Source organism: Podarcis erhardii, assembly GCF_964252035.2.
Source record: "Podarcis erhardii genome assembly, chromosome: 7".
Taxonomy (NCBI): Eukaryota; Metazoa; Chordata; class Lepidosauria; order Squamata; family Lacertidae; genus Podarcis; species Podarcis erhardii.
This window is the reverse complement of record NC_138511.1, coordinates 25,921,989-25,949,364: the sequence shown is the minus strand read 5'-3', so window position 1 is coordinate 25,949,364 and position 27,376 is coordinate 25,921,989. Positions and strand designations below refer to the sequence as shown.

The window sequence follows — 27,376 nt, the reverse complement described above, 5'->3', positions numbered from 1 at the left end:
TGATGGTAGGGTGGCTGCTTTGCATGCAGAAGGTCCCTGGCAACTCCAGATCTAAGTCACACAGAGCTGCTGATTCCCTACTGTTAGCAGAGATCACCCTGGCACCGGATTTTCTGAGCCAGCCTCAATCTGGCTAACAAAAGGAAATGAAAACAAGGGAAAGTGAGGAATTATGGCTTTGCCTTAAGTTTTGCTGTAGCCAAACAGGATGGGCAGAGCCTTGTGACAGCACTAGGACGCATCGGCCACAAAGCATGCTGCAGGGTTAAGAGCTGTGAAGGACTGATACACTGGAATGGACACTATTGCAAATTGTTACATTCCCTTCTAAATTGTAGTTGCCCTGCTTTACAATCTTGCTGGTTTAGGAGGAGTTTCCTTTTGGCGTCGTTCAGCGTGCTGAGCACACTGTCTGCCCTCTCTTCGTAAGGGTGGGGAACCTCCAACCCCACAGACTAAACATGGCGCTCCAGGACTCCTTCCCATTTGGCCCATTAAGCCATTACCACCTGCCCTGCACCTGACAGTATACATGGACTCAGGTGTGGGGTGGCTGTTCCTTTGATCGAGCAAGGCACAAGCCCACCGGCCTAAAGTGTGGGAGGGGGGTGGAGAGGGGACGTTTGAAAGCAGGCTGATGCCTCTTGTTCAAGGTTTTCAAAAGCGCCCCCGCCTGGAGTTTCTCTTTCAAACCTCTGCAAAAAAGTCTTCCCACCCCTCACCCACAGGAAGCGACATTGTCCCCTACTTTCATCATTTGAACCCTCCCTCTTGTCCTTTATCATTCATCCCTTGCATGGAGAAAAATGGAAAAATAAAAAGCAACCAGGTTAGAAAAAATCAAACGCAGTAAAGAAGATTTTCTCTCTCTCGAAAGGGTGGGGAAACGTACCTGGCTAATGAGCCTTCCTTCCCCTGAGGATTAGTGAGTTCCAGACTTACATTGACCATGTCAATTAGGAAAGACACAGAAGTGTACACTTCACCACTCAACACAGTCTAAAAAGGAGAAATGAACAAAAACAGTTGGAGAGAAGGATTCCAGTTTCCTATCCATGTGCACAGAACATTTTCTGAACGACTCCCAAGTTGAAGGGTCACAGTCTTTGCTTACGGCAGCCCCTCAATTTGTGTTCCACCTCATCACCACACCTCTCAGTCCACTGGAATTCTCCACACCTACACACTCAGTAACAAGTGTTACAACGTGACTCCTATGCCTCGATAGAGCCTCAACATTCAGAATCTTCCTCTCTCTTCAACCAATATTTTCATCTGACCCAGTCCTTTATTAGTCAAGAGCCTTCTAATGGCCAGTGGTGGACAGGGCCGGAAGAAAAAGCAGGTGAAACGATAAGTGTAAACGTGATTTTTACCCTTGTACAGTAGGTTAGTTTTTACGCTTATTCATATGTCCCTCTCCATCCTCTGTCCAAGGCAGCAAGAGGCATTGCCAGAGTCCACAGACATATTCCAGCCAGGCAAAAGCATTCAAGGAGGTTGTGGAGCAGAGCCAGTGAAGGGTTGTGGCTGAGAGGGCCACGTTTGGCCCAGAGAGCCTGAGGTTCCCCACCCCTGGCCTATTAACACAATGCAAATATTTCAGGACAGATTTTTCAACTGCAAAAGTGCACTCCTCTCACATGTATTCTTGGGTCCTGTAAGTCATAAGGCCGCATGAATTCTTCTATCGGCTCCCCAAGATTATTTTCCAAGAGTCCACGAATTAGTTTATATTTACTCAGATCCAGGGAACAATGCACCGACGACAAGATGCCATGAACAGATATATCGGGCACCGCATGGCTTATCTCCCTACAAAAGAAAAATGCACACGAGTCATCACAATGTCTCGGCATTGTGAAGCTGTTCTTCAACACTAACTTAATGAAAACAGTTGAGAAGTGATCTTAAAAGCAAGTATATATGAAAAACTGCCACACTGCCACATAATGACAAGCTGAAATCTTCCAAACGCAAGTGAACTTAACTTAGGAGGGGAGGCAACCCAGTGAATGTGGAATCAGAGTCGCATAACTCACTTGTCCAAGTTTCTTTCTACTTGCAACTTCAGCCTGAAGGGTTCAGTCAAGAGGCTCCCCCTTGTCTGCCTGACAATGAAGGATGGGAAGACCAGATCAGCACTCGCATCTTCCGTAGCTTTCGAATATTCTCTTGAGTACCTTTCAGCAGCAAAAATATCCATGTCCTGCAGGTCAACCACAATGCAGTCCAGCAGGCACATCTGTTCCTCTGCAAGAGATCAACCCAAAATATTTTACTTTCCCCTGTCCAGCTCTGCAAAAAGTGCTCTTTGCTGCAGAGCATCGTTCTACATCATAAGGGCCGGTTCGAAGCTATCTCCAAGTGAAGGATGGTATCAAAGGTTTGCTATCAAAAATACAGCTCCACAAAAACACCTTTCAAAATCTACATTGAGCAGGATACGTACCCAGACCCAGGGCCTTGCAGAGCCAGGCAGAGGCCCGGGCCAGGTAGATAATGTGCCCCCCCTTTTTACCCTGGGGATAACTGGGTTAAAATGTATTATAATAGTTCAATAATGTATTTAAAAATCTATTTTTAAGTAGACAAATTTGACTATTAAATTATAATTATAATTAAAACTTCTCCGTCTTCCTATTCAATTGTGAATATGCTGACCGAGGCCCCCTTTGGAATCGGAGGCCCGGGCCAAGTGGCCCATATGGCCCCCCCTCTGTCTGGGCCTGCCAGACCACCCTGACTGTTGGATAACTTACCACATCAGTGGTAGCCAATCTGAATAGAACCAACACAAAATGAACAGGAGAAGATCAATGAGTCTGTTGGTCCAGCTCTCTCCAACTTACCAGGACTGTCCGGGACTGGCAAAGTGGTCATCTTTGGTGGCTTAGGCAAAGCACTTGCTCCTGGGTCACTTTTTAGCCGACTCAGATTTGGTCCAGAAGAGGACAGTTTCATGAACAACCCTTCAGAGGAACATGATGCCATCTTGGACTCATCAGTGCTTGCTGTCTTCTTCATGCTGTGTTTTGGGGTTCCCAGTGGTGAAGAAAACTGAATGGAATCCTGCTAAAAATGGGGGACGGTCCAAAGTTAGGGAAATTCACTGTTCGAAGCAATGGGCCACACATTTTTAAAAAAAATAAAAATCCATAAAGGGAAATGTCCTCGTTTATTTCTCTAGCTACTAGTTGGGCTTGAACAGCTAACCTGGTGCTCCTTCAGATGCTTTGGACCAGTGATAGCTGATGTCCATTGGAGAGAACTGGACTGACAGTCTCATTGATCCTCTCCCTCTAGGGTGGACAGCTAACAGTAGGTGAAGGCAGAGTCGATGATGGGCCAAGTTAGCTAAGTCTACTATTCTACCTATCCTCCTCCCTGCCAAATTCCACAAGGGCAAAAGTGAGAGCAAGGAGGAAGAAGCTGGCAATCATTGAACTGGATGCTAAGTAAGAAGGGCTGCCAAGTGGGAGCAAGCTGAGGTTGGTGGGGCAGTGCCCCATTTGTCATAAAGAACCAGCCTCCACTGTTTGGGGCTACAACTCCCTACATCCCCAGCCAACACAGCTGTACTAGCAAGTTCTGGTGGGAGTTTTAGTCAGGAAGGAACCAGGCCAGCAAAAGCTGAACTATGTCATGACAAACAAAATATTCCATATACAAGGAGCAATTCTCACTCCATCGATGCAGACCCTTATTGGAAGTGCATTTTCTTCCCGAAAAGCAGCTGCAGCTGAAGATACCCTCTGCCCACTCCACAAACACTTCCTATCAGTTGTCACCCTATGACACCTGTCTCTGCGGTATGTTGCCCAGAAGCAAGGATGGCTGCACAACTCCTCCTGACTCTAGGCAAAATGGGTGATGGGGGACACTGATGGAGATGTGTTACGCCTGTGAACATTGAATTACACCACAAGCTGGCACCCACTTTCCACTGACACCTGCAAATAAGGTGAGGCACTTCTGAAGAGCACTTTGAAAAGGCACAGCAAAAAAACACTGCAAGCTAAAATTCCAAATCAACCCTTATGGAATTCTGCAACTAATTACTGCAGCAATAATTGTGTCAATTATTATAGCAGCAGTGGTAGTAGTTTTAGAAATATGGACACCGTGTTTTGAATGAAATGTGCATAGTAGCTGAATTCCACATGGGTTCTCAGCACAAACACCCAGCACCCTCTCTGCAAGGAAGGATGCTTGGAGATACCTCACATAGAATACGATCCTTGTAGACACCGCCTTGCAAAATTGAGTCCTCGGGGGGAAAGGAAAAAGGGACAGAAATATTTCAAAACAAATGCATTTTTACTGTATCCTGAGCTTGACTCAATGTACAGAACGGTGAAGGCAAGTACATTAGTCTTACCTTATCTTTTAGCGAAAAGGTACCAGGGGTACCTGCAAAGAGGAACCGGTTCTTGACTTTCAGTTTCCCAAGATTGGCTACAATAAGATGGTTGGATCTGGAGCTTTCAGGAATGAGGAGGACAGGAGCGCCAGCTTCGATGTCCAGAAGAACTCTGGTGGCTCGCTGGGCCTGATCTCGTACCTTAGGGAAGAGAGAGGTTGTCTCAAAAGATGCCCTGTTAATGTCATGGGGTATGCTATGCAGAAGAATGATTTTACAAAAAATCAAGCGATGATTTTTCGCTACTACCACAATGCTGAAAACTTGCTACTGGTTTCAGTTAATCTCACCAAAAATTCTCATGGCCAAAAAGCCAGACCTTCCATGTCTGCCTGAATTCTACACCTTGGGGTACATCACTATTAAAATACTAAAAAAATTACACAAAATTCAGTTTGACACGAAATTCAAGTTTCTAAACACAGGAAGCTGCCTTAGATCAGCTCAGACCATTGGTCCATTTACTCTGATTTGCCTATGCCAGTGGTTCCCAATTAGCTAAGTACCACAGATCCCCCGTTTTTCAAAAACCAAGCCATAGACCCCTTACTTCTGAAATACTCTGGCCCCATCTGAGCTGAAGCGGAATCTCTCCAAAGCACTCAAAACTGGGGTGCTTTGGGGATTTGGATTTTTAAATTTTTTTATTTTTAATGGATACTATGTGTTTGCAAATATATATATATATGTTTAGAGAAGCTTTTAATGTTCCATGTATTACAATATTTTAATATTATTTTGGAAGCCGCTCAGAGTGGCTGGGGAAGAACAGCCAGATGGGCGGGGTATAAATAATAAATTATTATTATTATTATTATTATTATTATTATTATTATTATTATTATACACACACACACATCCCCCCAAGCAAAATGCAATGGCAGAAAGAGGGAGAGCTCATTGTTTATAGGTCTAGCTCTCAAATCAGTGTGTTTGTTTGGGGAACAGATGACAAAGTAATGCATCAGCTTGCTATGTATTGCTGTAGACTGTCCCGATTTCTAGTTCTGCTTGCTTGGAAAATGTTGTGGACGTTCAAACTCAATCTTCTGAAATTCCACAAGTTACTTTCGTAGGGGCACCATTATGATGTATGCCATTATGATGAAAGAACTGTGCCTTCTAGTCCTTGGCTGCCCAGGGCAGGGAAAACAGAAGGGCTATCGCAAAGAGGCCTCTCAAACTGCAGAGAAGACTCCAGTAACCCTCAGAGGATCCTCGTGTTTCAGAAGGAAGGCATCTCCTGCAAGCTGAAAGGAAGGCTATAAAGCATACCGTCTGTCCCTGGATTGCTGCTCTCTGCCGCCCCAAGACATCCTGCAGCTGAGTGAAATGCTGAATGAAAGACACCACTTCTGCTTGAAAGCGCTGAGTGTGGACATACTGCACCGATGCCATTTGTAGGCTGACGCGCATATCACAGCCTCTCTGCAGCAAGGGATCAGGCCGGCCGTACCTGGTGGGAAACGAGACATTCAGTGTGCTCCACTCAAAAGTGCTCAGGTGTACCATGGTCACCTGGCTACACCAGATGACATCTTCGTAACCAGCTGCCATTATGTTTTATTGGCTGAATACTTTTCTCTTCTTCCTCATTATGAGCAAGAGTCAAACAGACCAACGTATCTTGGCTCACCGTGAAATTTGTTCTCTACCCTCCCTTCTAAAGCAGGAAACACTGGTGTTACACTGAGCTCAACACCCAGCAGAATTTCAGGGGATGAGTCCCTCCCTGACAGCTGAGAACATGGACATTTGTTCCTACTGTTCTAAACCTCAGGTGCTCAGAAAGCAATGCCAAGTTCCAAAGCTCTCTGAGCAACCCTGAGGCCGTACCCCTGTACTTCTAATCATAGAATTGTGGGGTTGGAAGCAGTGGGATGTAATCCATTGATACAGTCAAATGCAATATTCCTCATTTCCCTAGAGTGGGCACAGGCAGGGGGACATCCTGTCAGTGTAACTTCCTGTTACACTGGTCTGGAGCATCCTCCCCCTGCATGTGACCTGGGAGACGGGCTTGGCTCTGGCTGACTCCATAAAAGAGCCAAGTCATGCTGCCATTTTCTCTGTCTCAGTCTTGATTCTTGCTGCCTTGTTGCTGCTCTCCTGCATCCATTTTGTTATATTAATGTAATTTTGCTGTCTGCTGGCTCTCAGCCAGCAGCACATGAGTTCTGTCTCCCTATGAAAACTTTGTTTGTGCAACTACTAAGAAAAGCCTGCCTTTCAGGGATCGAATTGTGAACTGAAATGTGAGTAAACTTCTTGTTACTTTACTCGGAAAGACTCTTGTGTCTTTAAGAGGGATTAAAGGGGACACCAGGAAATAAACTTACCTAAGAGATTCAAACAAATCTGCAAACTAGCTTCCAGCTATACTGAGGGGAATCTGCTCTGCTACATCACTTACTAGCACGAGTGAAGGAAAGATAATACTTATCTAATATATCCTTTCCTATTATCCTCAACATTCCCACAGAAGAGACCCTGAGCATCATCTAATCCAACCCCCTGCAATGCAGGAATATGCAGCTGTCCCATATGGGGATCGAACGTGCAACCTGGGCGCTATCAGTGTCACACTCTATCCAACTGAGCTATGATAATTCTGAAGGAAGCCTGATCATAAAGTGCACTGTAGAAGGCAGGGACTCTCCTTGATGCTATGCTCTTGAAAAGATGTAATTGTCAGCAGTGAGTGCATTTGAAGATGTTTAAACATGAAGTGCCCAAAGCAGCTCGCAACGTTTAGGGTTCCAAGTAAAATATAAAAAACTAAACAAAAATGAAACGCACAGACACAACCTGGCAGATGATGTGAACCAAGTAACAGCTAGGGAAACAAGCAAAACTGGCAGGCGCTGAAAATGAAGACGTCAGAGGCGGGCCTGAACAACAAATGTCTTCAGCCTTGAGGGAGTTGAAGGGATTTCCCAGGAGAGGGCATTCCCAAGCCTGGGCAAAGCCACAGGATCAGATATTAGCAGGATATGTACCAGGTCTCTGCAGAGGACCTCAGGGAGCAGGGTGGCAGAAACTTGCAAATGACAAGGCTAATGTTGGCTTCCAGTGCCATCGCTCCTGAGGAATGAGGTTGGAATGAAGTGATTGAGTGCTCACATGGAAGGATGGACCAGACTACAGGTGAAGAACCGCTCTGAGATCTTTGCCCAGGCTTGGGAATGCTGTCACTCTCAGGGGGAACCTCTATAAACACCACACATAAATCTAATGTATTTTAGTTTGTTTTGGTCTGGTCTGAAACAGGTGTGGTAAGCCTTAGGGCTCTACAACTCCCATCATCCCTGCACACTGGCCGTGCTTCATGGGGCAACACCTGGAGGGCCAAAGGCTCCCCACACCTGGTTTGGAAGCATCAGTGGAATCCTACTGATCATGCTGAAGCAGCCTAGCCAAACAGCAATGTCTCCACCACCTACTTGTAGATCTGAAAGATGAGTGCCTCTTCGCCGCTGGTAGTGAAACGTTCCCTGTACAACTCTCCGTGCGCGGTGAGATCACTGAGGGATAGGCTTCCAAGGCTCCCTTGAAGGGCCAGATCTCCTTCTACAAGAAGAGAAGATGGTTCAGACACCACACGAGTGAGCATTCACTGCCAGCAAATTTACAGTAAAAGGGGCCAGGGAGGCGAGAACAGACGTGGGTTATGAGAAATTGAAGGCGGACGTTTCAAGGTGCTCTCTGGCTGACAGCAATAATCAAGCTGTAACTCTCAACTCCCTCCTGCTCAGCACCCCACAATAGGGGAAGGGATCAAGATTTTGAGGAAGCCAAAAGAAAAAGAAAAAGAAAAGCCTCTTCCTTGAAAAGATATATAATGGAAGAGAAGGAGGAGGGCTGGGTTTTCAAAACTAGTAAAGCCCTGATAGGTGAATCTACCGTACCAAACTAATAATAGCTGACGTTGTCTTTGCTTTCGTAATGCACTTCTTCAATTATGTACCACATAAACAACCAAAGCAAGACCGAAGGATTTTCTTGCTAATAGAATGCCCAATGTTCACCAGCAGCTCAGAACAAAATTTATCAGCCAGCAGGTCATTTTTAGCTGTAGTTTACATGGTGCTCTGAAGTGCCTTCTTAGCAAGTCGCTTGCTTTGCCACTTCAGGAAGGCCACACACCTTAGTTTCTGCTTGAGCTTAGCTAAATGAACTATGGTTTAACATTACATGCAAACTGGGACATATTTGCTCTTTGCCAGATGTCAAAAAGCCATGAATTTGGAGATCTGAGTCTCATCACCAAATTCAGCTGCATGTTCCCTTCCTCCGGTTTTCTGCTTGGCAAATTGGGTATTTAGCAAGTCCAAAAGGGACATTATGTGGCACAAAGGAGTAAGACCAGCAGTGATTCCCAAGTGTGAAAATCATCCCAAAACACAACTCTCTATAATGAAATCCCCACCCCATAAGAAGTGTAGGCAACTCACACTCACCAATCATTTCCACATGAGTGGCCAGTTTAGATACATTCGCTTTAGCAAGTTCATTGGTCGTCTTATTCAGAACTAAGGAGAGGGAATGCACCTAATAAAGCAGAAAGGATGAGACTGGAAACATGCTCAGATGTATGACCTTTTCCATCCAAGTGCTACAAGCCTTCTTCCTGAATATTATTCCTCAAGGCACATTTTAAAGGTCATCCTTATGAGACAAGAGATTTAAGACATCCAGAAAGCAACAGGAGCTAGCAATACAGGTAAGAGACACATCCAGTGGAATTTGCCTTACCATATAGCTGGCTACATACTGGCTCTAAGAGTTACTTTGACAGGAAGGCTAAATTCAAACACAACCCTGGCTGTTGATTGTATCAACCACAGTTCAGAATACAAACCATGATTTGGGTGTTTGTTTGTTTTTTACAGTCAGGCAAACCATGGATTACAGTTGTTTCTTTGCTTTCAACTTCCGATTGCTTGGCAACCAGAGGAACATAGGAAACTGCCTTATAATGAGCCGCATGAAATGGAAGTCCATCAACCTCAGTGTATCTGAAGAAGTGTGCATGCACACGAAAGCTCATACCAAGAACTGACTTAGTTGGTCTTTAAGGTGCTACTGGAAGGAATTTGTTTTGTTTTGCCTTATAATGGCCATTGGTTCATCTATGACCATTGGTTTACACTGTCTGGCAGCAGCTCTCCAAGAATTCAGACAGGGGACATTTTCTCACCCCTACCTGGAAATGCTAGAGATTGAACCTAAGGCTTTCTTTTGCATGCATGGCAGATGTTCTGCCACAGAGCTATGGCGCTTCCCCAAATATCCAGCTCACAGGTCCAGGTTCAGTGGTCTCCGGAAACAGGGGGACAGCTACAACAATGGCTTGTCAGCATTAAAACACTATGCCAAATCATAAACAAACCATGGTTTACAAAGCCACATCAAACCAGTTTCTGATTCTGCACTGAGAGCTAATTATAAGCCAGTTTGCAAAATGACAACGCAAAGGATAAATCTCCTTTAACAATGGTTTGGCACGATGTCTGAATCAAGCCAGCCTTCATGTCTCCAAATCTCCTTCAGAACTTTTGTCATCGGAACAATCAGAAGTATGTTTTGAAATACATCTGAATGCCTACTCAAAAAACAAATACAAACTTACATACTGATTTGCCTTATTGGTTTGTAGTCAACACAAGCCTACCTTCATGCTTGACTTGGAAGAGAGGCAAAGTATTCCCACCTGCATACAAGTTTGGAGAACAGAAGAGCCAGCAGAAGTTTCTTCTCTTCTCCAAACTTCTGTGCAAGTGAGGGTCAAACCAGGCATGACATGCAGTTATCCTTGTAATAAAGAGCCAACATGAAAAGCACAATGAGATGGAATGAGGAGTGCTTCAACCCATTGCTTCTGTCACAGTCCTGAATTATGCCCTGTAAAGTCTTCAGTTGGCCAGGGGAGGCCATTGCAAATAGCAGGCAGAAAATGTGATGATTCCATTCGGGACCAAAAGAGGAACAAAGAGTAAATGACCCCTCGTGCCACAGTCTGAATCCATCTCCTACCCATCCATGGCACCAGCTGTTTTATTTCTTTTTAAAAATCAGCTATGCAAGAGCAAACCACACGATGCACTGGCTTAACAGAAGACTCTGCCTCTGTCACAAGATATCTGACAAGTGCAGAGCTTGGAAGAAAGCCACTTTTCTTCCATTTATTCTGCTGTTTAGAGAAGTGAAGCTCCTGGTTTGAATCCAACAAAGCTCTACTCAAGAGTAGTAGACCCAATGAAATGGAAGTGCCTCTTGGCCATGTCCCTAAACGTCAGTAGGTCTGCTCTGAGTATGATTAGCATTGGATACAACCCTGTTTCTCTTCTCCAAAGTGGCAACCCAGAAGAGTCTACTGGGAGTCCTACTTGCCAAAGGGACAACCTGGCAAGTAGTCACTGCATGAAGACATAATTTATGAAGACAAACAGGACCCCCTGCCCCTCTCGTACCTTCAGATCCAGTTTGGTATTTAGAGAGTCCTGGCCTTCCGAGGCTGACAATACATTTGCCTCCGATTTAACGGTATGCTGCACATCTTCAGGCTGTGACTTCAAGCTGTGATTCTCGGCAGTTGACCCAATCCCAAAGAAGTCCAGTATCACCACCCAAGTTTGCAGAGTTATCAAAACATCCAAACAGTTAAAGTCAACATCCACAATACGGTTGATTCTGCCATAACTGGAAGAGAACTCTGGGTGCTTCTTGTCCACCAGCAACATGTTGATGTGGACCAAGGAATCGTCAAAGTCGCTCTTCCCGCAAGGTGTAGCTGTCCTTTCGGCGGTGGGAGAAGGGGGCGGCGTTAATGGATAGCCTGAGTCTGCATCTTCTTTGTGCCTTCTTTGGGAGACGCAGGTGGGCCGCTGATACAGCTGGAAGACATTAGGAGCTTCCTCCATATGAGAAGGGAGGGAACGGGGCATGTCTGGATATTCCACATTAGACACGGACGGACAAGACTGGGAAAGGTACTCCTTGTGTGCTAAACTGGATGGTTTGGGTGCTCCGCGTGACACCATGAGGTTCTTATACAGAGAGTCTGGATTCTTTTCCAGAAGATCCTCCATCAGCAGAGAACGTAAGGCAATCTGAATGGATAAGGTATGAGGGTGGTCCTTCGCAAACTCAACATCAAAATCCTGAAATTTCAAGCTAACCAGGCCTTGTGCCCCAAGCGTAAGGTCACCACTCAGCTGAACCTGGAGCTCTGAAATGTGAAAGGTGGCTTGTATTTGAGTAAAGGACTGTACCACTTCCTTGACAGGCACAAATTTGTTCGAAGACGCAGAAAAGCTGGAGTGACTGAAGAGCCCGTTTTCCTTCCTGTCGGTGGAAAAGTCCGTGCTCATGCTGCGGAGCGATACTGATGGGGAGCTGGAGCTGGGATACGGGGACGATGGAAAGCTGGATGGTGGCTTGGTCAAATCTTCATTGCAAACTAAGTTGTCAAGGGTTTGCAAGACTTGCTCATACACATGTTTTGCCAGCACCACCTTTAAGGGAAAAGATGTGCATTGTAAAACACTTTGGAAACTGAGTTTCAAGAAGTCTGGTGATACTTTCAACCACATGTATCATGTTTCTTCTGGCATGAGAGTAGGGCTGTTCACTTCTTCAGTGAACACATGGTGGGGCAAAGATGGTTCACTGGAACTTACAATCCTCTGCTGGATAAAGGGACCCAATTACTGCTGGACTAATGTCTCCAACTTATCAAGACAGAAAACTCGTCAAGAAATCTGCATGTGCTCCTCTTCTGCCTCTCTTCCAGGAAACCTCAGCTTAGTTTCCTGTGTAGCCTAGATCAGAAGTCCTTTTGTCTCTTGCCTTCTGAGAAAAAAATTCTCTTCTCTTACCTTTAAACTAATTATCTTTCCTTAGCTTTAAACTAATCTTTCCCGCCACCTCTATTTTCTTCCAGAGCTCCTCTGCTGTTGCCAAATTGTTTCTAGATAGGCAGGAGAGAGAAGGATTTCTGGCCTAGGCTAGACAGGAAACAAAACTGTGGTTTCCTGGCAGTGGAATGTATGCAAACTACTTGAAGAGTTTCCTAACTAGGCAACTTGGAGGCATTAGCCCAGCAGCGATGGGCTCCTGGACCAGGAGAAGAAGAGCCTAACTACGGCTGCCAGTCCAGGCCTATTTTACCGATGCTGTGCAGCATTAGTGAGAAAGAGCTCTCTACACCTGCAAGATGGTGGAAGTACCGTCAGTGAAGAATTGTGGCCAGCAGGTACATTAGCCTGGAAGCAGTATCATACTGTAAATGCATAAGGGGAGTTTCTTCCGAACAGCCCTTGTTAAATTATTATTCAAACTAAACTCCATGCTACAAAATCAGCTAGAGGACAGTATGCTGGCAGGACCATACTTTTATTGCAGGTGCTTGAAACTGCCCCACAAAGAGAGAGGCCACTTTGTGAATTACCACAAAATAGACGGAGGAGTTAAAGGTTATCACACAGGGACCACTCTACAGCATTTTAAATGTCTCGGGGGGTATTGTTTTGATTTGTTTTAACTATTTATTTTGTGCTTTCATCCCTTTTATCTTGTGACCCACCCTGAGATCTTTGGACGAAGGGTGGTATATATATGTAATCAATAACAAATAATATTAATAATAATAAATGCAGCATATGTACCACAATGGCATCATGGTAATCTCTAGCAGGAGGAACACTACCCAAAATTAGAAACGGAAGTGTACTCTACCCGCAGAGGGTTGACAAATTTCCCTTCGATCCGCATAAGGCTTGAAATTTCAACATCATCATTCATGGAGAAGGCCAACTCTGCATCGCTCTCTACTGGAATCTTCTCCAGTTTGAACTGGATAGTGGCATTATTCAAAATATGAAACGCTGCAATTAAGGAGACATGTGTTCAACATTATTAAGGTCTGGATTAACAGTCACAGGCGTTATGATCTGATAAGGACCAGAGATGGGTCATCCCTAATGATGATGATGATAATAATAATAATAATAATAATAATAATAATAATAATAATAATTATATTATTTATACCCCGCCTACCTGGCTGGGTTATGCCAGCCACCCTGGGCGGCTCCCAGCAGAATAGTAAAAACACGATAAAAACACTCCAGGCTATAGGTAGCAGCTTCACCAGCCAAGATGGAAACCTTGATTCCAATTCTGTTGTTTGAACTCATATGCTGAAAAGGCGTTGCCTGCTACAACCCGTAACAGCCTGCATTATGCAAATTAGTGATTAGGCGTTCACAAATTCACTCAGTAAGAACTGAAGAAGAGCCCTGCTGGATCAGGCCAAAGGCCCATCTGGTCCAAACACCCTGTTCTCACAGTGGCCAACCAAATGTCTATGGGAATCCAACGAGAGCTCTCTCCCCACCTGGAATTCCCAGCAACGGGTATAGTCATCGCAGATAGCAGTCACTGACAGCCTGATCCGCCATGAAATTGTATAATTCTCTTTTAAAGCCATCCAAATTTGTGTCTGTCACTACATCTTGTGGGAGCAAATTCCACACATTAACTACACCTGAACTAGAGTGGTACCTCTGGTTACGAACTTAATTCATTCCGGAGGTCCATTCTTAAGTTGAAACCATTCTTATCCTGAGGTGCGCTTTCGCTAATGGTGCCTCCGGCTGTGCGTGAACCTCTGGTGCATGACTTCTGCTCGCATCCCGGGGCAAAGTTTGCAACCAGGAGCAACTACTTCCAGGTTAGCGGGGCTCAGAACCCGAAGCGTGCGTAACCAGAAGCGTTCATAACCAGAGGTACCACTGTATGTGCTGTGAAGAAGTACTTCCTTTTGCATGTCCTGAATTTTCCAATGTTTGGCAGCGCACAATTCTCATTACTGGGGCTTTTGTCCGTGCTGAGGTTTGCAAAAGTTTAAAAAAAGAAGAAGCAGAAGTCTCTCCTCCTGCTACTAACTGTAGCCCAGTATGAACAGAAGACCATGCTCGCCCACAGCCCTGAAAAATTCCAGAGGTTTCTGGGAAGAGATGACAGTCAAAGCCAGTTGCCTTTGACTATCTTCTCTTTCCATAATCCTCTAGAAATACAAAGCCATGCTAAGCTGTGCGAATCTGTTAATAATCAGTAAACAGTTGAGATCTTTTGTGTCTAAAATTACTTCAAAATGGGAAGAAGCTATAGATCGGTGTTTCCCAAACTTGGGGTCTCCAGTTGTTTTTGGACTACAACTTCCAGTGGTCAGAGCTGATGGGATTTGTAGTCCAAAAACAGCTGGAGACCCAAGTTTGGGAAACACTGCTATAGATGAAAGAAAACACCAATTACTACTTAATACAAGGGGGGGGGGGAGCTTTTTTTTTCCAGTCCGAGGGCCACATTCCGTGCAACCTTCCAGGGGCCACATGCTAATGGTAAGCAGAGCATCAAATGTAGATTTCACCTTTGTGCAGTAGGCTAGTTTTTTATACACACACCCCTCACTTTACCCTCCATTCTGGCAAGCAAGAAGCATTATCAGGGCACATTAAAGCTAGGCAAAAACTCCCAAGGAGACTGTGATGCAAGATCAATGAAGAGTCCCAAGTGCCAGAAAGAGGCCTAGACATCTGCATATGGTCCCTGGACCCAAAGTTCTCCACTCCTGACTTAGATTGACTGCATGGTTACCAATAAATCCGTAGCTCTGACAAGTGGGAGCAAACGAGCCCAAGCCTTGTTTAACTCACCATGGCCTTTATGTAAGGATTCAAAGAAATCGTGCCGAGTGAACTGAGGATCTTCCTGGCTGCTTCCACTGCTGCTAGCAACACCTGAAGGAGGGTGCAGTGCATCTGGCATCTCAGAAGAAGCTTCTTTCTTGGCTGCTAAATGACTGCTGTTTAGAGAATACATTTTAATATCTCTGATTTCAACTTGAAGCCTATCACTTCTCAGGCTGTCCTCTCCGGCCACAAAATTCTGGATCGATATTTGCCCTAAATGCCCCACCAGCAGCTCTGGGCTGCCCGGCTTCCGGGGTATGGATACCACTGGGGATTCAATGTTCACATTCAAAATAAGCTTGATCGTTTCGGTTTTGAAGCGCACCGGAAAGACCTCCTCCCCTTCACTGTTTTCCAAATTGAAGGGGTCCCTGGACCGAGGCGTCGTATCGAACAGAGACACCATTTCGCTATACTCGGCCGTCTTCGTGGCCAAGACGGTGGTCACTTTCGTGGCTGCACTCTTCAGCATGCTGCGGAAGTTCTCCTCCAGCTCATCCATGGACAAGGTGATCTCTTTCAAGAACTTGGCCGAGTGGTTGTAATGCAGCGAGGCCATCCTGAGCTGGAGCGAGCACTCCTCTTTCGACTTCTCTGAGAAAGTGAAGCTCAAGGCGTCAGGAAGGCTACTGGCATCGTCGAACTGGAGAAACGTAGGCTTGAAGGAGCCCGTGACCTGGGTGAGGTTTTCATACCGCATCATATTCCCAATGCTTACGACATACTGGTTTTTCATGCTGTCCAGAGTCAGGTCCATAAGATGTAAGCAACCCAGAGAGCCATTTATGTCCAGCCGGCTGCCCATGGAGACGTTCACTTTGGTTCCGCCAATGCTTGCCGTTGCAATTTTCCTGCCAAGTTTTTCTCCGTTCACCATCGTAACAGTCCTAAGGAGAAGTACGTTTAACCAGTGGATGTCTACTGCTACCTCTGTACTCTGGGCGTGGGTGGTCTGGAAGGTTTCCTGCTCACTGAAATGCCTTTCTGCATCGGTCATGAGTGGCTGAGGACTAGAATCGTCTTTCTCCTTTGGGAAGGACTTTTGGAGAAAGCCAATCAGCTCAACGATCGTCTCCGGGTTGAGAATGATATCCAGGTTGTTCATCTGGACCGATATCACTTGGAGAGTGCTGTCCAAGTTCATGGAGGGGCACTCTGCACTCACAAACTGGTATTCCAACTTAATTAAGGATTCGTCGTCCTGTGGGAAGCTGCCAGGCAAATCACTTGATGCCACAGCGTATTTCTTGGTTGAGTGCACCCTGTCAGCTACACGAGTCTCATCGAGCCCACCGACAGGGGACTGGGCTCTGCTGTCCCGGAGGCTTCCTGTTGGAACATCAAAACTGAGATTCTTGTGAGAAGCCATCAAGAGGTCAAAATCAGAACCATAGGTTTGCATAGTGTCAACCAGCAGCAAGCCGTGGACTGTGAGGCAAACTTCTGCGTCGTAAGGCCTCTTCACAAAATGTGCATTCGTGCCAAAAACCTTGAGGACGGAGATATACCGGCCGTTGCTTTCAACGGCTAATTGCATACAGTTAACTTGGAACTCTGCTAAAAGCAGTTGCGATTCTACAAGGACTTCCTTAGTGTGTTGTTCTACCACCATCACGCTCTGTGTTAAATTCACCACAGAGCTGTGCAAACTTCCGCGCTGGTCCAGATCTGAAAAAGTCACCTCTTTGCCTATCTGCGAAGAGCCCACAATGTCCGTATCAGATGTGCTCAGCCTTCCAAAGCAGTTGTTCAGAGCCATTATTTTATCCTCGTTGATGTGTATTTTCAAATCAGGCAGATTCCCAGACAAGACGGCTCCTGGGTACTTGGGATCAGAGGTGTAGATCAACCTGCGTTCCAGCTGCAAGTGGACGTTGAATTTCTCCACCACATGGGTTGGACCGACATCACTGTCCTGGGCATGCTTCCAATTGTCTTTCACTCGGCCGACCATGATCTGCAGATCCATGAATGACAAGCTGTAGGTCTCATACATTTTTTTGCTCATCAAGTGCGCCTGCAGCTGCGCTTCACTGATTTCTACCCCCGTGAACTTGAGAGTTTTGTCCTCGCCAGCCACACTAATTTCAGGAGGCGGGCTGCTTGGAGGGGTTGCAAGAGGCGTTTTATACTCATCATCGCTCAGGTCACTCAGCTCTGAAGATGGACCACCGGAGCTCCTCTTTTTGTGCTCCTCTAGAAGATTGAGAAGACAGGAGAGAGAAATTTAGTCAGGTATTCTCTCTTTCTCAACCTTATGCTCAAAGTCTATCCATGCACAAAGCCTGTCTGCGGCAACCGGACAGCGCCAATCCTGAATGTATTGGATTTGTGACCATTATGCTCATTTGCCTTCAGTAGCAGTAAAGCTCTCCTGGATGAAGTATTAATTGCCTCTGGTCTATTTTTTGGGAATCCTGTAATGTGCTAAGTTTCTTTTACTCTGCTAACTATACGTTGGAATCTGCTCTGGGTCAATATGAGCAGAATTCATGGCATAAATATGTGTAATTAGAAAAGAAACTGGCATAGGAACTGAACTCCTTGCTGCTTCCAGGATTCTGGTTCCTTGCATTCTAAATCAAAATATTCAGTCACAGTTTTAGCTGTTTTTTCAAAAGGGTTTTTTTTTTAAGTACTAGCACTGGCGATACCCCACAGATTCTCTTCCTATTCAAAGCATTTTGAATAAAATAACAATTTTCTGATTTCAAGATTAAGAGGCATGCTCCTCCTCCACCACCATCACCCTACTAAAAGTGTAAACAGTACCTTGTGTGTTGGTAAGAAGCATTCTTCCCAAATCGATCACTACTAAAACTGGATCAGCAAATTTAAAGTCATCGGGGAAGATCACCTGAGGAGCAGAAATATCAAGGCACACTGTCCAGCGTTTGCTTTCTTCCTGAAAAGAAAAAGAAAACAAAATTTAAAAAGAAGTTTATTGATTATATATAGGTCCATTAAGCTTGCAAGAAAACAGCTAGCCCCAAATACTACAAATGAACATTATAACATATGGCGTTCATATTATGTGCAAGCCTCTGTTCATTTGGTTTTGCTGTTCTCATTTTTGCTTTCTTAGCTATTGTCATTTTTATAACTGCAATCATAAAAATAAAGCAGTAGAAATGAACAGCTAATAATTGCAAGAGCACTTTATGAATTTTATTTATTCAAGAAGCTGAATATTATCCAAGTTGTGTACGTAACAGGGTAAAACAATTACCAATAACATATAGTTTAAAATCAGCAAAATTTAAAACTAAGTAAATGTCACTTTCATCTGGTTGAAACGAAAAGGGTTTTAACAGGCATCTAAAACATATAAAATGAAGGTACCTGCCGAACGTTTATTCAGGGACTTCCAAGGCGCACAAAAATTAAAAACAGCACTGACAAATCAGTATAGAGAAACAACAAGAGTGGATAATGCTTGGGTAACAAAAACATCTTCAGAGTATGTCCGAAGACAACCAGAGAGGAAGCTGTTTTGGTGAGCGAGTAATCCCCTTCCCCCTTAAAAATCCCCCCCAACAACAGAACCAAAATGGGCATAAAATGGGGTATTTCCCACCTGTAAAAAAAGGTCAACAATTTTAACCTGAACCCCTAAAAATAGGGGGTAGATGACTGTCAGATTTTAATTCTGAAAGTTGATCGCAGTTCCTCAGGAGTTGGCCACCCCTGCCATAAATAATAAATAAACCAGTTAGCTAGTGTAACTGATGTAAAATCGGTATAATTTGAGCCAATTCTTGTATGGGAAGCCACCTTATAATGAATAAGAATTATCTAGTTACAGATAGGTAGCCGTGTTGGTCTGCCATGGTCAAAACAAAATAAAAAAATTCCTTCCAGTAGCACCTTAAAGACCAACTGAGTTAGTTCTCAGTTGGTCTTTAAGGTGCTACTGGAAAGAATTATCTACACAGTGACTGGCAGCTGCTCACCAGGAATTCAGGCAGGGAACATTGAGAGCCCTACCTAGCAACCTTTCCTGCATGCAAACCGGGCGCTCTGTCACTGGTTCTGCTATTCATATTCCAGCCAAAATCCAGGCCAACCATAGTTTGCAAAAAAATAAAAATAAAAATAAAAATCCATGCAAATTTCCCCCCTTAATATACCACATTTTGTACACTTAATTTTTCAAAGTGTGTGCTTGTCCATTGGTCCTCTCTCCCTTCTGATCCAGAGACCGACATTACATTAAGCTACTTTCACGGTGATACACATAGATGCAAAGAGCATAAGTCACCATCCTTTGAAGTCCCCTTACAATGAAATCCCCCACAAGCAAGCGGTCGATGGTTTGCCTGATTTCGGCTTTCGTCTGCATTTTGAGCTTGTTGTACTGTCTCCTGGCAGCTGCAGCCACTCTCAGCTCCAGCTCAGACTGGCATCCGAAACCTGCACCAAGAGACAGACAGAGGTGGATGCCAGAGTTTGCTTACACTTCAATGGTACAGAAAGGAAAAAAGTAACAATCAATGGAGATAAGTTTCATAGGCGGGAGAAAAAAAAGGGGGGGGCGAGATTTCTAAGTTAAGAGAAGGTTATTTTCCCTCTTTTATGAGCATAAAAGTCAGAAGGCCAGAAGGTCTCTCTCTAACTAGGCAAATAGTGTAACTGACAATTTGGGAGTTGTCTCTTCTTAATTCTAAAATAAATGTTCTATGCAGGAAATGTCCGTAATTGAGAAAACTTCCTCTTCCTGCACCCGCCAAGACATTGTTAAAAGCCAGTCACACATTCCATTTGGACTTTATGAAGATAAAACAATGCTCACAGAGGACTCATAAGCCATCGCAGATGTCATTTATGTGCAAGAACCACCCTATGCTCACAAAGTTATTTCTCTCCCAGGTTTAGCTCCAATAGGGTAATTAGTAATTCACCCCTTGCTGGAACTCTGCAGGTATGAGCTGAACAGCCATCTGTCGATGGTAATCTAGCTCTTGATTTCTTGCACTGAGATGCTCTTATTATTCTATGCCTCTTACTCTGCCTGGGGGCTCAAAGTCTCCCAGACACTGGATCTGGAAAATCATCCAGGAGTCAAGTCTGCTCAGGAATACTTTATGATGACCACATCAAGGTAACGCAATAAAAATTCTAACTTGATGGCCATCACAACATATTGGGGCAGTGAGTTCCACAGCTTACATATAAGAAATCTCATTCAATTCTTACTAGTGCACATGCATTGTACCGAATAAATTCTTTATTGCTACTTTGACAGTACTTAAGTATGAAGAAATAAAAAAAGAAAAAGAAAGGAAAGGAAAATAAAGAAATGTAATTATTCTAGCAAAAAACAAGAAAGGTTAACCTGAGGTATGAACCCTTCCCTTGTAGAAGAAATCGGCTACTTTCTTAATGGCTTGTGGATTGTAAATAATATTTAGAGGTCGGGTACTGACTTCCAGACGTCTCTCAAAATTGCTGCGAACTGGGTTTCTCTCATACAGCATCTCAAACACTGGAACAGCAGGATCAGCAGCTGAATCAAAACAGAGCACAACATAGATCAGCAATGAAGCCACCGACACACACAGCGCTCAGGTGTATTTTCAGTTGTTAACAACAGATTTGTTACAAAAATGAGAAATGTTACCAGCGCTTTCATTACTCATGTCTGAAGAGGACGTCTGGAGACCAATGGAAGAGACACAGCCGACTTCTTTTTGCTGATGAGAACAAGAAAGATATTACTATAGTTTATTATTTATTGCGTTTATATCCCACCTTCTCCTCCAAGGAGCTCAAGGCGGAGTATGTGGCTCTGCCCCCTCCTCATTTAATCCCCACAACAACCCTGTGGGGTAGAATAGCCTGAGAAGCAGTGACTGGCCCAAGTTCACCTAGTGAGAGCTTTATGGCCCAGTGGAAATCTGAACCCTGGTCTCCCAGGTGCAAGTGCAATGCTCGCACTGCTACACCAAACTGGATCTCGCCACACTGTACCCTGTGCGTTTTGTCTTGCTCATCCAGCATCTATTCGAAACAAAACGTTCTACATTCTGTTGTAATTTCTATCATTTCTTGGGCTTATTGGTGCAACTAATGGCCTTGTGGAATTTTAATAATGGCAGATGCAATCCTAAACACATATCCACTTGGAAGCAAGTCCCATTGAAACCAATGCAGCTTACATTCAAGTAAATCCTTTTCAGAGTGTGTGATCAAATTCACAAATAGAAGTCAGAATGAAAATACTTTTTTAAAAAAATGCATGCCCCTTTTTTGCAATCTCTCTAGCTCAAGGCAAATCATTAAGGTATGTGTCACTAACCTGTGGACCTCCAGATACTGTTGGACTATCAACTCTTATCATTCCTGATTTTGGGGCCATGCTGACAGAGGCTCATGGGAGTTGCAGTTCAGAAGAACTAGCTCATACCAACAACTAACTTAGTTGGTCTTTAAGGTGCTACTGGAAGGAATTTTTTTATTTTGTTTTGACTATGGCAGACCAACACAGCTACCTATCTGTAACTAGGGGGCAACAGGCTGGGACAAGCTGCTTTAGCAGATGTGCCTGCAGCCCAAAGCTGGATAATCCCCCCCAACTTACTTTAGCAGAAAACTGGTTGTCCACCGACCCCTTTTATGAACACAATGTAACATATATGTTAAATTCCAAGTTCTGCAACAAATGTTATCGGCACAATTCAACATACGGGGTTAGGGAAGACAAGGACAGGGAATATGGTCCCTTCCGTCGCTAAGTCTCGTAGGAAGAGGCCACCAAGCTGAACCTTGAAAAGGGAAGAATTCCTCCGAGGAAGAGATTCTGCTAAGATGGTTACTCCTAGAAAAAGAAGCACACAAAAGACAGTGTCCTGTTGACTCAAAAAAATAGTCATGGCATTGGTCTGCTGAAAAACAGAAACAAGGAAGATAAATACCCCTTGACAGCAAGGGCTAACGCATCTTGTTTGTTACAAACGCTGCTGCAATTATGTCTGTCCCATATGATCTTTCCCAGCAGTGCAAGTGAGACTCTGCTTCAAATCCAACCTATGTGGAGGCACATTGACCTACATAAGGAATAGGGCCTTTTCCATTGCAGCCCCAAGGAGAATGCAACCATGACATTTTGTTTGGTTGCAAGAGCCGTATTAAAGAACTGGCAGTGTCTGGGCTGTCACCAATAAATGCTAGGTTGGCTCCCTTGTGGGCCCCGTCCGAGCACAGAAAATCACCCACATATAATTGTGAGAACTGTGTTGCGGGGCAGGTCTAAAGCTACCAAAGGATTGTCAGGGATACTGATGTATGGCTGGCGCAGGGAACCCACCTCGTCCTTGTATCCCACTGCCATTTTCTTATTGCCTGGTAAGGTGCCTATTTTGAGCAGCTCGCTGTTACTGCAATTCTCACCAATACCACTACTTCCTGATGGCATGTGCTGTTCAAGAGCAGAAGAGACTGCTTGGAAGGTTTTCCTGCATTAGAAGTGTTTAACACTGCACTAGTGGATCCCCTGCACCACTGGAGATTCCAGTTCATAATTTTAACAGAAAGAGGTTTCTCTCTCGTGCGCACACACACAATCAATACCTGAAAATTCAAGCTGCATGAAAGCTCTTTCATGGGCCTGCAGGCCCTTCTTCCCAGCATGCAGCAAAGTGACAGAGCCACCTTGCAGCTGGAGATTTAACTTTGCCAAAACGTGATCCCTCTTTGTGAAGGTGTTTATGTTGGAGACGTCTGCAGCTGGATCAAAAAAATCATCGGCACCTAATAATACAAGGAGAGGAAACAGCAGAGACTTTAGAAAATGCAAAGCACTTGCAAGCAAATCTGCCCAACCTTAACTAGAGAGTAAGAGCTTCTGGGCATTAATTGTGCTGTTGTTTTTTTGAGATTTTTTTTAAAAAAAATATATGAATACTACCGCACAAACTTAAAGGAGCACAAAATAATTATTTTTAACAATGAACAGAAATCCATGCTTGGCCCAGACCCCTATCTCAGAATTTAAGAAGACTGGATGGAAGAGACCCTGAAGAATCAGCAGGAAAGTCCCCCAGATTCTTCTGGATGCCAAGACAACTCATATTTTGCCAGAGGCAGATCATTTTAACAGATGTGGAACAGGTTTTAAACTGGCAAGAGCCTAGTCTTGGTCGGGTAATCTTAAAGTAAAAATAGTACATGCCCAACAATGAGACCACCAAACCAGAGGTCAGCATGGAATTAATAGTACAGGGTTTGAGTGCCAATTAGACTCTTTATCAAAACCTGGTTTTTGGAACAGCCATCCACATTTTCTATTGCCAGTCCCAGGAATGGAACAACACAGCTCCCAACTACATCTAGTAAAAACAGGCTCTTACTGGTTTTCCAGCATAATCGGCACCACAACTACGCGATTTTAACACACTTTTTTAATAAAGTTCCGGGCCTTGTTTGTTGTAGGTGGGGGGGTCCTTATTGTGTACAGTGTGGCAGCACCTTCACCAAGAGCAAGGATGGAAAACCTGCAGCCACACAGGTCCTGTTGGGACTTCTGACTCCCATCACCATAGCCAACGAACGAGGGATGATGGGAAATGTAGTCCAACAACAACTGGAGGGCCACAAGTTTCCCACAACTGATCTAGAGCTTCAGGGTAAGTTTTCCCGTACCAGCGACATCGTCCGGCCTCCACTGTTCAGATGTTTCTGAAAGCAGTCCTTCGAAAGATTCCTTTTCCAGGGCTTCCTGAGAATCGCTGTACCAGCCTCCCCACCCAGGAAACCAGGACTGAAGATAGCGAAGCATTCCGCTGCTACTAGTATCCGATTCAATTTCAATCGTTTCCTCTGAGGAATCGGTCAGCGGCTCCTTGATGCTCTGCTTGAAATGAGGAAAGGTATGATTCTTTTTTTAAAAAAGAGGAATTTAAAAGGGGTTGCTAATCAGAACTATTTTCTCTTACTGTTATTACATGCCTGGAGTGAATGCATGATTGACCTGCTTTATCCCTGCTCGTTCTAAATGTGTTTGCTGGAATACTGCTACCACCACACCCTCTAACCCACAGCACGATCCAGTGGCGACAGAAACGGGATCCAAACTGGTATTACCGAAAAACAAAAAAGGAGATCAGAATAGCTAGGGAGAGCCCCAAGATTTGTGCAAGAACCAAAAAATAATATACAGGGAGGGGGAATCTAAGGGGACAAAGAAGTAAACCAAATACAGCCCAATGTGTACTGAGAAACCTCATTAGCCACAGGGTGTTTGTTTTGGGGTTTGTTTGTTTTTTGCTTTGTATCTCACACTGAATACTGGATAAATGAGATTCAAACAACACATGAAATCAAATCAATAATTCTGATGTTATTTCACGTGCTTAAAGTCACTGCTCTCAGACGTTTCCAGGTTGGGTTCGTTTTCTGTTTGCATCTTTAGCAGCTCCAAACCCCCTAAGGTGCTTCTAAATATTGCATCTCATAAAATCTCTAACCTCAGCAAGTTCGCAGAATCTGTTGTACACTATCTCGCGCAAGATTTTCAGCTCCTCGAATGTCTGTTCATCCTCAATGCGCTCTATCTCCTCCTGCAGGCAGAAAAGGAAATGTTGGCAAAAGCTGAAAGACTCAACTCTTCATTCAGATAGCCATTTCTTTTCTTGAAGGAGTCACTTAATCTGAAGTTATGAGAATTAAGCTTTGAAATCGCAACACCAACTTAAGTAAATGGTCCAGTCTGGATGCAAGGCATCTTGGTTTACTAAGGAGAAAGATGCATGAGCCTTGTATGCATGCACACCACCCCCCAACTCCTCAGTGTACCAGATTTCCAGATTTCTGCTATAGTTACCTATTACATTCTAACAGGAAACTATAGTTACTATGATTGGAACCCATTGTTTGAAGTTGGTTTCAAATCCTGGTTCTAAATAGCACTCAGAGGCCTACTGCCTCCGACACTGGAGGGAGGTGATAACGAACTCCTTGGAGTCTCTGTAAATGCTACTTCTGCAGTGAAAATGTTCAACTTCTGCAAACGCTTGCTGCTGTGCTACTTATAAACAACTGCCTGTTTTACCTAAACATTGCAGCATCTTACAAATATGTATCCCAGGCATAGGCAAACTCTGGCCCTCCAGATGTTTGGGACTACAATTCCCATCATCCCTAGCTAACAGGACCAGTGGTCAGGGATGATGGGAATTGGAGTCCCAAACATCTGGAGGGCCGGAGTTTGCCTATGCCTGAATCTGAACAAAGGTAAGCTCTAAAATGTTTCCAACAGGCAAGAACGTATATATTTTTTAAGCCATAAAAGCTCTACAATGGATTACGATTATACATGCCAGTTGCAGAGCTATAATCTCAAGATGATGGCTAAGATATGGTAGCCCAGCTGTTTCCCAATACCTGCTCCTCATCAGACAGCTCCACTTCTTTTAACTTCTTGTAATACAGATCTGTGTACAATACAGCATCTTGGGCCCGATGCAACATGAAATCCCAGGAACAGCGTTCCTTCTGCTCTCTGATCTCCGCAATGTGTGCATTCAGAGCAAAAAGCCACCACTCCCGGCAGCTGAAACATTGCAAATGAATGTATTTCTGGTTACTGTTATTATTATCATCACTGTTTCATTCATCACCTTCTAACCCACTGCCTCAAGGCATTTTACATGCAATGTAATTAAAAGTCAAAAAGGAAAAGCAACACACGCATTTTAAATGAGACTAAAATTCTAACAAGTGGACACTCGTGGTTAGCAGTTATCCCTCAGGTTGCAGAAAGATGCAAGAAAAGAATGAGCTACAAATGGTGCTACAAGGCTCTTGCTTGAGGCAGGCTGCAGGTCTAAATGGGAACACCTGAGCCAAGGAAACACTCTAGCTGGTATTTTGTTTCAAGCTCCCCACTTGTTCAATTCTATCTTCATTAACCACGATAAGAGAGACCCTACAGCCTGCAAGATAATTTTTTAAAACCAATAGTGCACTGCCGAAGGGATCGACTGGGTTATACTAAAAAGTCAAAACAACAAGGGGTAGACTATCTCCAACCAACAAGACAAAACTTAAAAACTAAGTTGGGTAAGATAATATAGAATGCTTCTGAATATTACAGGAAAGCAAAGTACAGCTTTAGACCAATATAAAAATATATATATAAATGTGAACAAAAAGATAAAGGGAGGGGGATGATACAATAACAAATTTACTTCTCTATGGTCAAAATCTGATTGAAATCCAATAGAATGACAACAAAAATTGTCAAGCAGATACATTCAACCCAATCGGCCTTCTTCAGTGATCAGAAGAAAATTATTATAGGCAACCTGTTTACAAAGTATTGGCTGCTCTGTCTAAATGATGTGCTGAGCTCACCAGTCATACAAACTCATGACCACAGGATTACTATGCACAAGTGGTGCTACCGAAAGCACACCACACGAACAAACAAAAGCCCTTCTTTATCTTAGCACTGTTATCTCCATTTGTCACTTTGCCAAGCTATGACACTCCTCCAAACTGTAGTTTCTGTGTATGAGCATTCTTCAGTCGTATTTAAAATTAAGCATAAAAGCAGATGGCAACTCAAGTGTGCATTCTTATCATCATCAACAATAAAAAGTATACCAGAAGGTTTAGGGAACAGTATTTAATTAGGAAAGGGAGACTTGCGTGTTATGATTATTTGATCCAAGAAAATAAGAGCTCATACTTTCCAGCCACGGGGACCTTTGGCTTCCATCTTCTGAATCTGAGTTGTCGCTCTTTTCGATCCAGCTCTTTCAAAAAGTCCATTATCTGTCGGTATTGTGTCTGTGTGAATAAAATCACCATACAGTGGTTAGGCAATCAGTACGGATGCATTCCGTAACAGAACACAAATGCCAATATTAACGGCTGAACTCAAGAATGAACTTTGCCGCTTTGCCTAAAAAACTGTCCACACGTATAATGAAAAGGCAACATGGGCTTTAAGTAACTGTCCAGGGTAGCTGGCAAGGCTAGAGAGACGCAAATGAGGTAACAGGTTTATAGTTAGTGGCTTTGATAGTTTATTCCCAAATTCAGATTAAAGAAGCTAAAAAAAGTGATGTGAACATAGGAAGCAATTTCTGAAACCTCCATAGATATCGGCTGTGAGGACTCAAGCTTTGTGGTTTGAAGCAAGCCCTCCTGGCCTGTTAGATTCGCTGCTGATTACTTGCATTTTTTTTGTGGC

At 44.0% G+C, this 27,376-nt stretch overlaps 1 protein-coding gene across 12 annotated transcripts in view; it reads right to left on the bottom strand.

Moving 5' to 3' along the window:
* VPS13D (vacuolar protein sorting 13 homolog D) overlaps positions 1 to 27,376 on the bottom strand; it is a 120,437-nt gene that overhangs the window by 79,141 nt on the left and 13,920 nt on the right. For 5 of the 12 annotated variants that reach the window (XM_081870637.1, XM_081870635.1, XM_081870636.1 and 2 more), the window contains 22 exons: positions 26,870 to 26,970; positions 25,561 to 25,729; positions 24,645 to 24,737; positions 23,821 to 24,031; positions 22,750 to 22,929; positions 21,867 to 21,997; positions 20,801 to 20,873; positions 20,516 to 20,686; positions 19,463 to 19,593; positions 17,953 to 18,085; positions 15,145 to 17,376; positions 13,163 to 13,311; positions 10,897 to 11,940; positions 8,884 to 8,974; positions 7,867 to 7,993; positions 5,699 to 5,879; positions 4,382 to 4,564; positions 4,223 to 4,270; positions 2,853 to 3,072; positions 2,043 to 2,253; positions 1,644 to 1,815; positions 893 to 999 (listed from right to left, as the gene is read on the bottom strand). In XM_081870637.1, coding sequence (XP_081726763.1) covers positions 893 to 999; positions 1,644 to 1,815; positions 2,043 to 2,253; positions 2,853 to 3,072; positions 4,223 to 4,270; positions 4,382 to 4,564; positions 5,699 to 5,879; positions 7,867 to 7,993; positions 8,884 to 8,974; positions 10,897 to 11,940; positions 13,163 to 13,311; positions 15,145 to 17,376; positions 17,953 to 18,085; positions 19,463 to 19,593; positions 20,516 to 20,686; positions 20,801 to 20,873; positions 21,867 to 21,997; positions 22,750 to 22,929; positions 23,821 to 24,031; positions 24,645 to 24,737; positions 25,561 to 25,729; positions 26,870 to 26,970 — 6,158 coding nt within the window. Of the gene's footprint in view, positions 1 to 892; positions 1,000 to 1,643; positions 1,816 to 2,042; positions 2,254 to 2,852; positions 3,076 to 4,222; positions 4,271 to 4,381; positions 4,565 to 5,698; positions 5,880 to 7,866; positions 7,994 to 8,883; positions 8,975 to 10,896; positions 11,941 to 13,162; positions 13,312 to 15,144; positions 17,377 to 17,952; positions 18,086 to 19,462; positions 19,594 to 20,515; positions 20,687 to 20,800; positions 20,874 to 21,866; positions 21,998 to 22,749; positions 22,930 to 23,820; positions 24,032 to 24,644; positions 24,738 to 25,560; positions 25,730 to 26,869; positions 26,971 to 27,376 lie in introns of all 12 variants that reach the window. The other 7 variants (XM_081870641.1, XM_081870634.1, XM_081870639.1 and 4 more) reach the window with 6 other exon arrangements.